Source organism: Lolium rigidum, chromosome 2 (assembly GCF_022539505.1).
Source record: "Lolium rigidum isolate FL_2022 chromosome 2, APGP_CSIRO_Lrig_0.1, whole genome shotgun sequence".
In the NCBI taxonomy this organism is placed as follows: Eukaryota; Viridiplantae; Streptophyta; class Magnoliopsida; order Poales; family Poaceae; genus Lolium; species Lolium rigidum.
In genome coordinates this window covers 251,051,961-251,064,864 of record NC_061509.1, presented here as the reverse complement: position 1 = coordinate 251,064,864, position 12,904 = coordinate 251,051,961, and the positions used below count along the sequence as shown (strand labels likewise).

Below are 12,904 nucleotides of genomic sequence, written 5' to 3'. Positions count from 1 at the left end.
TGTAATATGTTCGTTGATCATTAGATCAACTATTTGTGTAATATTGGATCATGTGATCTCTATTTGTAAGACGACTATGGATGTAATGAATGATGACTTATGATATTCAACTATTATGTCTCGCAACAACAATATTCCCGGGATTGCGATGAATGGCATAATAGGCATCTGGACTTAAAAATCCGGGTGTTGACAAGTTGGTATCAGAGCCATTGTTTGACCTTAGGAGACCCTAGTTAGAATGGACGTCTGCAAAACTTAGTTTCAAAACCAAATAAGGGAATATTTGCGAAAAACTTATTCTCACTCTTATCCTTGAGATCTTTTTCAAAATGAGAAATTCATGCCCTACTTTTCCTTGCCTTCATACCTAAAATTTTGCACACTGGACTACTTCTCTAACATACTCCTCCTCTTTGTTCTTAGATGGAGTACAAATGGGAGTGCTATCAGCTTGGTCACGGAGGAGAACTGATGTTCGAAAAGGATTTGAAGCAACTAGTGGAATATCTAGGACGCCCGTATCCCGAGTTCTTCGGAACACCCCTCAAAAATCAGTTGGGAGGACCACCTCGGTGGGAAGTTTCGGCAGATCTACGAAGAAATCTTGGAGCCCCAATATGGGAAACCATATGGTTTTCTGTAACGGGAAACACTTGGAAGGAAGGACTAGTCAGAGCCATGCAAGAAGGAATTGCCCGTCTGTGCGGACAGAACATGAACAAGCTCAAGAATACCCGCTTCATTTACTACCCAAGACATGATTCCATGGGAAGACCAATAACCATGCCCCCGCACCCGGAGATGAACCATAATGTAGCACACCTGGACTTCATGCTGTACAAGAACCGCAAGGAGTTGGACAACGCCCTCGCCTTTCGCCAAGCACATTACCCGTGAAGACGAAGAATCCCCCCTGAAGAGTAGTATCTTTAAAGCACTTTCGTAGGTGTGAGTTGTATCAGGATTCCCCTTGTATCGTAGAACGAATGAATGGTTCTTCAAACCAACGGTGTGTTAGATTTGTAATGTGTGATGTTTGGTATGAATGAAAAAGTGTTGTTGGTTTTACCCCCGCAACACTACTCAAATTTTCAAATTGTGAACTTTTTAAACTTTAACAAAACAAACCATAGAAATTTCCCTCTTATCTTATCATCTACCTCACTGTTCAGATGGCCCCTCCAACTCGTAGCGCAAATCAAGATGCCATGATGCAGATGTTGCAAACCATGCTGGAAGATAGGGAAGTTGAACGAGCTGAACGCCAAGCCAACCTTGCAGCACTTCAACACCTTGCCAACAACAATCAGGGCCATCATGATCACCCAGGATCTAAGCTCAAAAACTTCCAGAACACCAACCCTCCAATATTCAACAAGACTGAAGAACCCCTAGATGCTGATGATTGGCTCCAGACAATGGAGAACAACCTCGAAGTTGCGGGAGTTGAAGCCGCAGAGAAAGTGCTGTTTGCCACGCACTACTTAGCAGGACCAGCAAGAGCTTGGTGGACCAGCACCCGTGCCATGAATGCATGACAGATGATGACCTGGGAAGACTTCAAGCTGAAGTTTAGCAAGTACCATGTGCCCCAAGGACTGATCAAAAAGATGAGAGATGATTTCCGCGAACTCAAACAAGGGAGAATGTCCGTGGTGGAATACCGCGACAGGTTTCTTACTCTGTCAAGGTACGCCCCAGATGAGACCGACACCAATGAGAAAAGGAAGGAGAGATTTCTGAACGGACTGCACGACGAGATGCAAACAGTGTTAGTGAACATTCCGTTTGCTGACTTGGAATCCCTGGTGGACTCAGCCATCCAAATGGAAGGGAAGCTGCATCAAGCCAACGAGAACCGCAAGAGAAGAATGATGAACCAGAATGGACCCCACCATACCCAGAAGTACCGCAACAACTCCTCTTGAGGATTTACCCCAAGAAACAACAAACCAACTACCCAGACTTATCGCCCCAACTACACCAACAACAACGGAGGACCCCCGAAGCCCAGAGGCTACAACAACAACAACAACACCAACAACCACAACAACAACCAGAATGGTAACAATAACAACCCCAATACTGCCCCGAGGACTGGAAGCAACGCTGTTCCCGTCACTCCCAAAGACAAAGCAACTGTAAACTGCTATGAATGTGGAGTTGTGGGTCACTACTCCAACGAGTGCCCCAAGAAGCTTGCCAAGATTGCCGCCAATACCGCAGCACCTGCTCAGCAACAGCGCCGCTTTGCAGGAAGAAGGAACCAGAACAACAACAACAACGGCCGTTTCTACCACATGACTGCCACTGAAGCTCAGGAAGCCCCTCAGGCCATGCCAAGTATGTTCCCCTGTTAATCTCACTGCTCAATCTTTCTTAGGGACCTAACTTTTCTTAAAATCTCGGAACGAGATTTGTTTAAGGGGGAAGGGTTTGTAACATCCCAAAAATTTCAAAACAAACAAAATGAATTTCCCTAGTTCCAAATTTTGGAACCAACAAAAACTTTTATTAAATTAAGTTTGATACTTAGAGATCTTGTTTAATTCTAGTGCTATTGCCATGATTGCTTGTTTAATTAGATTTTTAAATATTCTTAAACCCTAAACCTCACACCCCTTTTTACCATCCAAGTTAAAATAAAATAAAAAGAATTTAAATAAGAAAGAGGCATATGTGCCTATGGCTATTTTTATAAAACTTTACCCTAGGCCTTTCCACTTTATTTAGAGGATTGGAAAACCTTCATATAACTTATCTAGTACTTCTCAAACCCAATCCAAGGTGAAACAAAAGATTTATAAGAAGAAACTCAAAATGCCATAGAGGCATATGAGAGTAAATAGCAAATTTGTGAATTTGAGGATCTTGACCCTAAGACTTGTTGTGAATGGTTGGATCACTCCTCTATACCATTTCAACACTCAACAACATCAATTGGGTCAAGCCAAGTCAAATTAAAAATCAAATGCAACTTATGCATAGATGCAGGTGTGACACGTAGCCATTTCCCCAAATCTTGACCTATGCACTTATACCTTGACCAAATGGTGTGAAACCTTCTCTAAACCTAATCTAACACTAAATTGACCCTCAACCTTGCCCAAGTAAAGCAAGGGGAACAAATCACAAGAATAAGGAAAATTGACATATCACCTCTTATGTGTTATGGCCATTTTTGCAAATCTTTGAGCTAGACCTTTTGGAATGGTTTCAATGGTTTGGAAATGTTCCTAAACTAATAAGAATCACTTTAGAGTCAAGAAAAATCAAATCAAAAAGAGAGAAATCAAATAGGGAGAAAATCCCATTTTCACTCACATACACACTTAGCCAATTTTGCAAAACTCCAATCAAGGCCACCATTGCTTGCTCCCTTGTTTGTAAAACATTTATATATCAATAACACACCCTTTTGAATCAAAGAAACCCAATTCAAATCAAAGAAGAATTCAAATTCAACTAGCATGTGATAATGGTCACTTTGCCCATTTATAAAATGTTACCCACTTTGCACCCCTGGTTTTGACTTTTCCCAAACCAACCTTGACCAACTCTCTCCATGTCATCCAAGACCATGTCAAGGTGAACCATTTTGCTGTTGACCACCAGAGCTGACTTTGACCAGGTTGACCAGAATAGAAGAGACAAGAGGAGACCTTGAAACAAAGAGAAGATCAACCCCATTTTTGAAACTTTGCAAACCTGCACCAAATTGACCACCACCACCACCATTCTACTCCTCTATTTATATAAATAAGATCCACCAAAAAGATTTCCAAAATTTGACAAAAACTCTCTTGCGGCCATTTATACAAACACCTTGCAGGCAGGGTAGAATATGATGCCCATGCTGGATTTTGGCTTGGACCAAGTCCACCTCTGGCCACCCCTGCTGCTCCAGAGCATCGCCTGCCCTGTCGACTCAGCTCACCCTTCGACCTCTCCTTTCACCTGCACGCTCACCTCGACGTCAGCTACCTCACGGACATCTCCACTTGGACGCGCTCGCCCTGTAGCCGTCGTCACGGACGACGAACGTCCGCCACCGTACTGCTATGATGCGAGGAAGATGACGACACGACCGTTCATCCCCCTGCCTCGCCACGACGCCCGTCAGCCTCGCCTGGATGTCGCCAACACTCCGCGCCCATTCCTTGCCTCTTCACCGCCCTGGAACGCCATGGCCGTCGATGACCCTTCACGGCACCCCGCATCACCCTTCACACTATAAAAGGAGGACTCCTCTCCGAAATCTGAGCACACCATTCACTTCCTCTCCTCACACAGACTCTCCTCGACCATCGCAATCGCTCGATTATCCACCGTAGAGCTCCAATTGCTAGATCACCGCCGCTCACCGTAGCCGAAGCTCGCCGGAGAAGGAGGCCGCCCCAGACGACGCAACTGCTTCCAGGCGCTTCCTCATCTACGACAACGTCGCGGCGCACCCCTCCGACGACCGCCGGAGCTCCGACGAGCTCTGCGACCCCCTACCTCCGCCGCCCGTAAGTTCCAATCTCGCCGGAGACGACGACCCCTCTCAACCATCGATCTCACTTCTAATCGCACGGCCCTCCTTTCCCCGTACCGCTTCGCGCATTTTAACCCACAAACAGGTGGCCCCCATGCTGTCAGCTGGCCTGCTACGATGCTGGGCCGGCCCATCTCTCTCTCTCTCTGCACAGCCCATTATTTTCCCTCCAGCCCACGATTCAAATTCAAAATTTCAGAATAGAGAATTATTGCAATCTGATGTCAACTTTAAAATTTAATAGGGACAAATCTACTTGGCCCAATTTTACGAATTTTATACTTTTGGAAAGCTTAGAATTTTATCTACATAATGCCACTGGTTTGAACCCTAGATCTGTTATAGAATTAAAGTAGAAAAATAAACAAGGCAGGGACTTTTCTGACTTAGAATAATTATTAAAAATCAACCAAAAATGATTTTGAGTTGATTCCAACTCCTATAATTCACATTTCACTTGCACTAATTGTTTCTGCAAAAATATGCCATGCTTACTTTGAATGATCATGGCCTAGTTTAATTAAAGGACTATATGGCTATTTCTAGTCAAAGATATTGTCCAAAACTATTAAGAAATCATATGGGAGTTTTTCGCTCATTTAAATCTTGTCACAAACATTTCAAAATGAGGTAGAGACTCTGGTCATTTAGGTCTCATATGAATTGTTTGATGATATTAAATCTTTACCATGTTAGGATTAAATTGTATGAGGTGCTACACCTCATTTAAATCATTTTCTTAAATGATAAGTATGAAGAGGTTGACTTTGGTCAACCTAGGTCATATATTATTCATGAGAGAAATTAAATCTTAATAAGATAATGAGAGGAAATTATTCTCTAAGTAATTAAAAGTAACACCTAAGTTAGTATGAGAGGAAATTATTTTTTCTTAAATAAGAAAACACCTCCACCAACTTAATAGTAATGTGTGATGCTAGCTTAAGTTGTGTGAATCTTGTGTGTGCTTAGTTTAGTAAATAAGTTTGGTATGATGATTGTGTACCCCGTATTCGTATTTTAGACGCTAGTACCGAGGAGTATCAAGAGGAGGAGGAGGTCTACTTCCAAGGAGAAGAAGACCACTTTGACCAATTCCACAACCAAGGCAAGATAATACTCTTGCAAAGTGCAAAGCTCACCATGAGCAAGGCATTACCCATTTACTTTATGTACAAGATCTTATTTTCCAAGTTTTACTTTACAAGTTTTACTTAATTTTGTTTTACCAAAGTACTTTTTGATTCATGATTCACTTGGTTAGTATTGGATTAGTACAAGAGTATCAAAGTTAGCCTAGAAGCAAAATAGATTACTTAGCACCCCTCATACCTAGATGCTAGTGCTAAATTTAGAAGTGACTACTCTAGTTGAGAACTTGTGAAATGAAATGACTTTGAAAACCTTGGAATGATGAGTCATTCTATTGAAAGATTTTGAAGGTGAATATGACTGGTGAATGACATGGTGAACTTTACAAAAACTGATGGTTGGGTTTGGATGCGATACCATTCCAATTTTACAAGTACCCCCACAATACCTGAATCTGGGTAAGGCTTAGCTGGAAACTTATGTATTTTAGTATGGGTTCCCTCTTAATAAGCGTCATCGGGGTTATGCCAAGGCTGCCTCCATTGAAAGTGAATTGACGTGAGATGAGGTGAATGTCCTACCCAAGCCCTGTGTAGTTCGCGTACTGCGTACGATAAATCAGGGCCAGTTACCCCTGACGAACTATTGCAATTGTTGTGGCACAAGTGTACAACCTCTGCAGAGTTTAACCTATTCGAATAGCCGCGTCCGCGGTCATGGACAGTTGGGAAGGCCATACTGTTCCGTCATCAGAACTTTTCTAAAAATATGAATGGTGACTTGTGAATCTGAACTTGAAAGGTGACTTTGACTTGAATCACAACAGAGTTGTGGGAATGACACTAATGTTCCCACTTGAGTTAGTTAGCACACGAGGAGTTGTTTACTAAAATGTTTTTGAACTAAAATTGGCTTTATGCAAATAACCCTAGAGCTTAGAACACTCTCAATAGTAAATTTAGTACTTACATTAGTATTAGTTTGCGAGTACTTGAAAGTACTCACGGCTTTGTCCCTGGCTATTCAAATGGCCAGACTATGAAGCTGAACAACAGTATGAAGATGACGACCAGCAGGATGCCTACGACAACTAGGGAATCTTCTCACGTCAGACGTTGGCCTGTGGATTAGATAGTCCACTTCCGTTACACTTCCGCCATGTAATATGTTCGTTGATCATTAGATCAACTATTTGTGTAATATTGGATCATGTGATCTCTATTTGTAAGACGACTATGGATGTAATGAATGATGACTTATGATATTCAACTATTATGTCTCGCACCAACAATATTCCTGGGATTGCGATGAATGGCATAATAGGCATCTGGACTTAAAAATCCGGGTGTTGACAGTCATCCAATTAGCTTGCAATCATGTGACTAGGTCACAAGGGATGTCATCTCACGGTACGAGTAAAGAGTACTTATCGGAGACGAGGTTGAACTAGGTATAGAGATACCGACGATCAAAACCTCGGATAAGTAAAGTATCACGCAACAAAGGAAATCGTTATTTTATGTGAATGGTTCTTTCGATCACGAAGTTATCTTTGAATATGTGGGAGCTATTATGGATCTCCAGGTCCCACTATTAGTTATTGATCGGAGAAGTGTCTCTATCATGTCCGCATAATTCACGAACCGTAGGGTGACACACTTGAGGTTTTGATGTTGCTAATTAGATATGAATATGGTATGGAGTTAAAATGTTGTTTGGAGTCTCGGATAGGATCCAGGACATTACGAGGAGTTCCAGAATGGTCCGGAGAATAAGATTCATATATAGGAAGTCATATTCACAGTTTGGAAATGATCCGACACATTTATGGATGGTGCTAGAAGGTTCTAAAAGGATCCGGAATAAATCACCATGGAAAGTGGAGTCCCCGTTGAACTCCGCCAACCATGGCCGGCCAACCAAGGTGGACTCCACCACCTTGGCCGGCCACATCACAAGGAAGGGAGCAATCCCACTCCTTCTAGGTTTCCCTAATTAAGGAAGTTTTTGGAGTTGGACTTCAAATTGGTTTTGGGGCAAACCCTAGGGGTTCCACCTATATAATGAGGGGGAGAGGGAGGGGGCCGGACACACCGATAGCCGCACCACCCAAGGGGCTCCAAGGCCGGCGCCCCAAGGACCCTCCTCTCCCAAACCCTAGCTACTCCCTCCTCCTATTCTCCCGCAGTGCTTACGGCGAAGCGCTGCCGGGGATCTCCACCATCACCGTCACCACGCCCTCGTGGTAGCGGGATTTCTAGGAGGATCTACTACTTCAGCTGCTCGCTGGAACGGGGAGAAGGACGTCCTCATCAACACTGTACGTGACCGAGTGTGGAGGTGTTGCCCGACCGGGGCACCGTCAAGATCTTCTACGCGCTTTTACAAAAGGCAAGTAATCGACTACATCAACCACGAGATCTATCTCGTTAGCGCTTAGCGATCTTCAAGGGTATGTTGATCTTCACCTTGTTGCTACCATCTACTAGATTAGATCTTAGTTTGTGATTCGTTCTTGCTGTAGAATTTTTTTTGTTTTCTATGCTGCGAATCCCTACAGGAGCATCAAAATTTATGTTTTTTACACGAGACACAAAAAATATTCTTTTTTCCCGAAGAGTTGTGTATAAACATAGAATATCTATCTCTACATGTAAAAATTTACTTCAGATTTTTTTGACACTTCAGAATATATTTTCACACAACGAGGTCATGTGCACCCGTGAGGCGATCGATTTGGATTTCCTCAGACATATACTTGCTATTTTCTAGATGATCCGTGCGACTCCATTTTTTGGTTACCATGGTGAATCCAAACGTCGTGATTGTTTCGTATGTCTGAGGCATAGTCGTGGTGTTTCATATAATTTGATTCCTTGAACCTGTTTTGTACTAAGAATCTGGAATGTTTTCACGAATAGCGTAAAATTTGAATGTGAAAGTACTGATCCGAATGCCGCAGTACTAAAGTAGTAGGGAAATTCGTTCTAACCAATGAGCCCGTGTTGAGATATTAACTTTAGCCCATCCGAGAGAACCGGGGCCGGGCCAAAAGTTGTTGATTCGAACAAGCGCTTCATTCCCGTACTACACCAATCCCCAGTGGCGTCGAATTCTTTCGGATTAATGTTCCTACTCCGACTCCGGGTAAACAATCCTGAACCCCAATCTGAAGAGGATTTATGTGTGCCGACGGCTCTACTGAATCGCAAGGAGACGGCCACATCAACTTCATAGACGATTCGTCGTGCCGGTGGAGGCTCATGGCAAGGAGCAGAACAGACCGATCCCCACGCCGGCGGCCGAAGCCAGCCCGCGGTCACGACCTGACGAGCACCCTCCCTGACGATCTCCTCCTCCATGTCCTCCGCCGTCTCGACACCCGCAGCGCGGTCGGCACCGCGGTGCTGTCCAGGCGATGGGCCCGCCTCCGCCGCGAGCTCCCCGACCTTGACTTGCGGGTCAGCAACATGCTCCCGCCGCGCTACCACCGGTTGGTCCTTCTCCACCGCGACATCGAAAAAAGAAAGGGATCTCATTGTTTGTACAGACGGGATGCCATGCAGCAGGAGCTCGTGCCGAACATCAGGAGGTACGAGCGCCGCGCCATGCGCGCCCTGACGAGCTCCGTCGACAGATTCTTGGATGGCGACGACGGCGGGCGTTCGAGGTCCTCGTCCCCAGAGCGTCAGCAGGCTGAGGCTTGAGTTCTTCCTCACCGGCAACACGGGCTGCATCAACAGGCTAATCGCCAGGTCCATCGATGTCAGCGATCTGGAGGCTCTTGCCAAGCCGATCCACCAAGAGCGATCCGTCCACACCTTCCCTAGCCACGGCCTCTGCCAGGAGCCTCGCGCGTCGTGCCTGCGAAGCCTCAAGCTCGGATGTTGCGTGCTCCCGCCGCTGCACGAGTTCAGTGCGCTTACGACGCTCGTCCTGCAAGACTTGCCGCGGTCGACGCCCGCGGCAGCCTACGAGGGCGTCTTCACCTCTTGCCGGCAGCTGCAGGTTCTACACCTCAAGTCTTGTGCCTGTAGTGGGAACTCGGACCTTGTGGTGGTGGGCGCCCCCGGATCAGGGATCAAGGAGCTCGTTGTCGACAAGTGTGCATTCTCGCAAATGTGGCTGAGGGCTCTTCCCAACCTCGAGATCCTCGCCTCCTTGGACACCACGGTGCTCTTCGAGTCTGAATCCTTTCCCTGCCTCAGGCGATGGAACCTCACCCAGAGCGTCGGTGCCATGATCAGATCAGCGGAAGGATTGCCGCTATTCTATACTGGGCATCACATTGAGCTTGGCTGGTTTCTTGGGTGCACTCCAGACATAACCAACCTTGTAGTCCGGTTCACCGGGCCCCTACGATGGATCATGCCGTCTGGGTCCTCGTCATTGTTGCCGCCCTTGCTGCCCAAACTGAGGAAACTGCTTGTCGCCGACGTGCCTTCGTCGTGGGATGTCTCGTGGCCCCGTCTACTCCTCCAGACGGCGCCTTCCCTTGAGATACTTCACATCCACATTGCCCCTTGCAAGGAGAAGCCCGGACATAAGATACCCTGGAAAAAGCACACCAGGCGTCGGCACCATTGCATCAAGGAGTTTGTGGTGGCTGGTTTTGAGGGGACGGAGAGCCAGATTTGCCTTGTCAGGTTTGTCATCGGAGTATCGAGGTTACGCCATGTAGGGTTGTTCAAGAAAGGGCAACCTCGAGACAAGGGGCACTGGGATTGGGAGATGGTGACTGAGCATCACTCATGGACCGATGAGGAGAAAGACGCTACACTGGAGCAGATTATGGATGGGGTTTCTTTCTCCAACCATCCGGTTCAATTGATTTTAGGCTAGGTGATCCTCTCTTGTTAATTTCCATCAAATTTCAGTCTACATAATTTGTAATCTCTCATCAATTTGGCGAAGCGACTGGTCATGCCCCGCACAATTGTAACGAGAATATTGTTTATTGATTATTATCATTTGTCAAAAATACATTGGATGTCCCTCATCCTCACTATTACTTCGAGGAAGTACTAAACCGTACTATGTGGACAATATTATGTATCTCATGCATACATGTATATGAAAAATTGGCAGAGCTGCTCCGGTATGTTTGCTCATTTCTTCTCCCAAACGGCATAGCCATCGCCGTGCGCCACCACCTGGAAGCCTCCAGGAATGAGGTTGCCAACATCGTATCTTGTCCCAATCTTGACGATGACCTTGCCGTCGATCTCGGCGAGGTAAAGGTCGGCGTCGGCCTCCATGATCCGCAGCTCACTTTCGTTGTGAATTCCATGTCGTGTCCTAACGGACACCAGGTGCTCGATCTCCTCCTTATGGCCCCAGTCGAAGAAGTGGTCGTAGAACTGGAAAAAAGAACACATTGTTACCATCGTCTGTTCGGTCATGATTTTGTTATTTATGAACGAAAGACAGTTTACAACTGAAAAATTGATCAAGATGACTCACGATGCATGGTGTCCCCGGGTGCGTGAGGATGTAGGCGTAACCCTGCATGACCCGGTCGGATGGGAATGGCCACATGTGCTGCGTGGAGCCGGTATCGTGGTTGTCCACGAAGGTGACGGCCTTGCTAGGCAGCCGCCCGATCATACCGGGCGCCTTGCCATCAGCGCCGCGCAGCCGCCACAGCTCGCCCTCCACGGCCACGTTGAGGATGCCCTTGGTGGTGAAGTCGAACGTGGTGGCTGGTCCAGAGGCGCCGACCCGGTTCACCCAGTTCACCAGCTCCTGCCGGTGCTCGTCCTGGTTCAGATTCGGCTTGCCGTCCCCGCCGTAGGCCAGCGAGGTCCATATCTCGGCCACCGCGAAGTTGGGTTCCGTGCCGTCGATGTACACCTTGGCGATGTCGGCGGAGTAGCCCTTGGCGAAGTCTAGGCGCCAGGCGTCGAAGCCGATGTCGGTCTTGAGCCAGTTGAGCCACTGGAGGAGCTCCTTCTGGACGGTCGGGTTGAGGTGGTCGATGTCCGGGGCGCCCCCGAAGTCGGCGCCGGTGTCCGGGTTGCCCGTGCCGTCGGCGTAGGGCCTGTCGTCGCGGCAGATCATGTGGGGGCCCCAGTCGAGGCGTGTGTCGGGGGTGCCGCCCTCGAAGAGGCAGTAGATGCCCCGGCCGTCCTTGTGCTCCGCGGTGCGGTGGTTGATAACGATGTCTGCGATGGCCTTGACGCCCTTGCCGTGGAGCGCCTGGATGAGGGACTTGAGCTGCGCCTCGTTGCCGTACTTGGACGCGTCCAGGTCGTACAGCCGGCCCGGCATGTACCCTTGCTCACCGACGGACTGCGACGCCGGTGGGAGCCAGACGTGCGTGATGCCGGCGGCGGCGATGTCATCGACCTTGGTCATCAGGAGGTTGTACCACCCGCCATTATGCTTCCAGGACTCCCAGTTGAAACCCTGTCGAAGAACTCAAAGCTCAGTCGAAGACATGATCGTTGTTGGTACGATTGTACGAGTTGAACACATGATTTTAAATAGCCGGCTATAGCCTTTCAGGAGACCTGCCGCTGTGGTTATGTAGGCTAAATAAGAAAAAACCGCTAATAGCCGGCTATAGCCTAATTTAGCCCATGTTTAGCCTCTAATTTAGCCGCTAAAGCTCCTGTATTTTGAATTTATCTTCTCTTTTATTTTTTATTTCTTGTTTTCCGAATTTGCATTCAGTATAATTAGATAAAACTTGTGAGTTGAATATCTGAATACTTGTTTGCCTTGAATAGTTAAATAAGTTGTATCACGAATCGTATTTGAGTCATAGTTTTCCTCTTCTTTTGGTAAGATATGACAAATATTTCAAATTTTTGAAAAAAGACTAAATGGAATAGCCCCTATAACCCAGCTATAGCCTTTTGTAGTCTCTAAAAAAAATTGCGGCTAAATGAAATAGCGGGCTATTTTAAACTATGGCTGAACACAATGCTTGCAGAGTGCAGATTACAGACATGATCTCTTACCTGAAACAGGACTTGCCCGGAGGCCAAGCTGGACGACAGGCCGAGGAGGACGAGGAACAGGGACAGAGAGAAGTGTTTGCTCGCCATGTTCTTCAGAAATGCCTCCAGCTGTAGCTGTGATTTGGATGAGGACGACGGAGACTGATGGATTGAGCAGCTGTGTCTTGCCGGGTATTTATAGTGCAGCATGCTGGAACTGCCGGTGGCCCAGTGGATCGACGGATGTCGGTCGGAGTTTGTTATCGGCCGGTGCGGTGAGCTCAAAAGGCGATTTAATGGCCGAGAGCCTTGGATAAGAAGCCACCGG

At 46.8% G+C, this 12,904-nt stretch overlaps 2 protein-coding genes across 2 annotated transcripts; one reads left to right on the top strand and one right to left on the bottom strand.

Moving 5' to 3' along the window:
- Positions 1-8,895: 8,895 nt before the first annotated feature.
- Positions 8,896-10,474, top strand: LOC124690765. The gene is made up of 2 exons (XM_047224106.1): positions 8,896-9,272; positions 9,304-10,474. Exons 1-2 carry the CDS (start codon positions 8,896-8,898, stop codon positions 10,472-10,474), a joined length of 1,548 nt encoding a protein of 515 aa, XP_047080062.1.
- A 262-nt stretch (positions 10,475-10,736) lies between these two features.
- On the bottom strand, positions 10,737-12,684 carry LOC124693265 (alpha-amylase type B isozyme). Its single transcript, XM_047226741.1, has 3 exons — positions 12,598-12,684; positions 11,096-12,040; positions 10,737-10,992 (listed from the first exon to the last, which is right to left on the bottom strand). Exons 1-3 carry the CDS (start codon positions 12,682-12,684, stop codon positions 10,741-10,743), a joined length of 1,284 nt encoding a protein of 427 aa, XP_047082697.1. The 3' UTR covers positions 10,737-10,740.
- Positions 12,685-12,904: the final 220 nt, after the last annotated feature.

What these genes read in the sequence shown, in the direction of transcription:
- LOC124693265 (XM_047226741.1), bottom strand. Translation starts at nt 12,684, where the DNA reads ATGGCGAGCAAACACTTCTCTCTGTCCCTGTTCCTCGTCCTCCTCGGC. An exon ending in CCGGGCAAGTCCTGTTTCAG is followed by an intron (nt 12,041 to 12,597) that starts GTAAGAGATCAT and finishes GTTCTTCGACAG; the next exon opens with GGTTTCAACTGGGAGTCCTG. An exon ending in ACCCGGGGACACCATGCATC is followed by an intron (nt 10,993 to 11,095) that starts GTGAGTCATCTT and finishes TCTTTTTTCCAG; the next exon opens with TTCTACGACCACTTCTTCGA.
- LOC124690765 (XM_047224106.1), top strand. Translation starts at nt 8,896, where the DNA reads ATGGCAAGGAGCAGAACAGACCGATCCCCACGCCGGCGGCCGAAGCCA. An exon ending in ACGAGCTCCGTCGACAGATT is followed by an intron (nt 9,273 to 9,303) that starts CTTGGATGGCGA and finishes GGGCGTTCGAGG; the next exon opens with TCCTCGTCCCCAGAGCGTCA.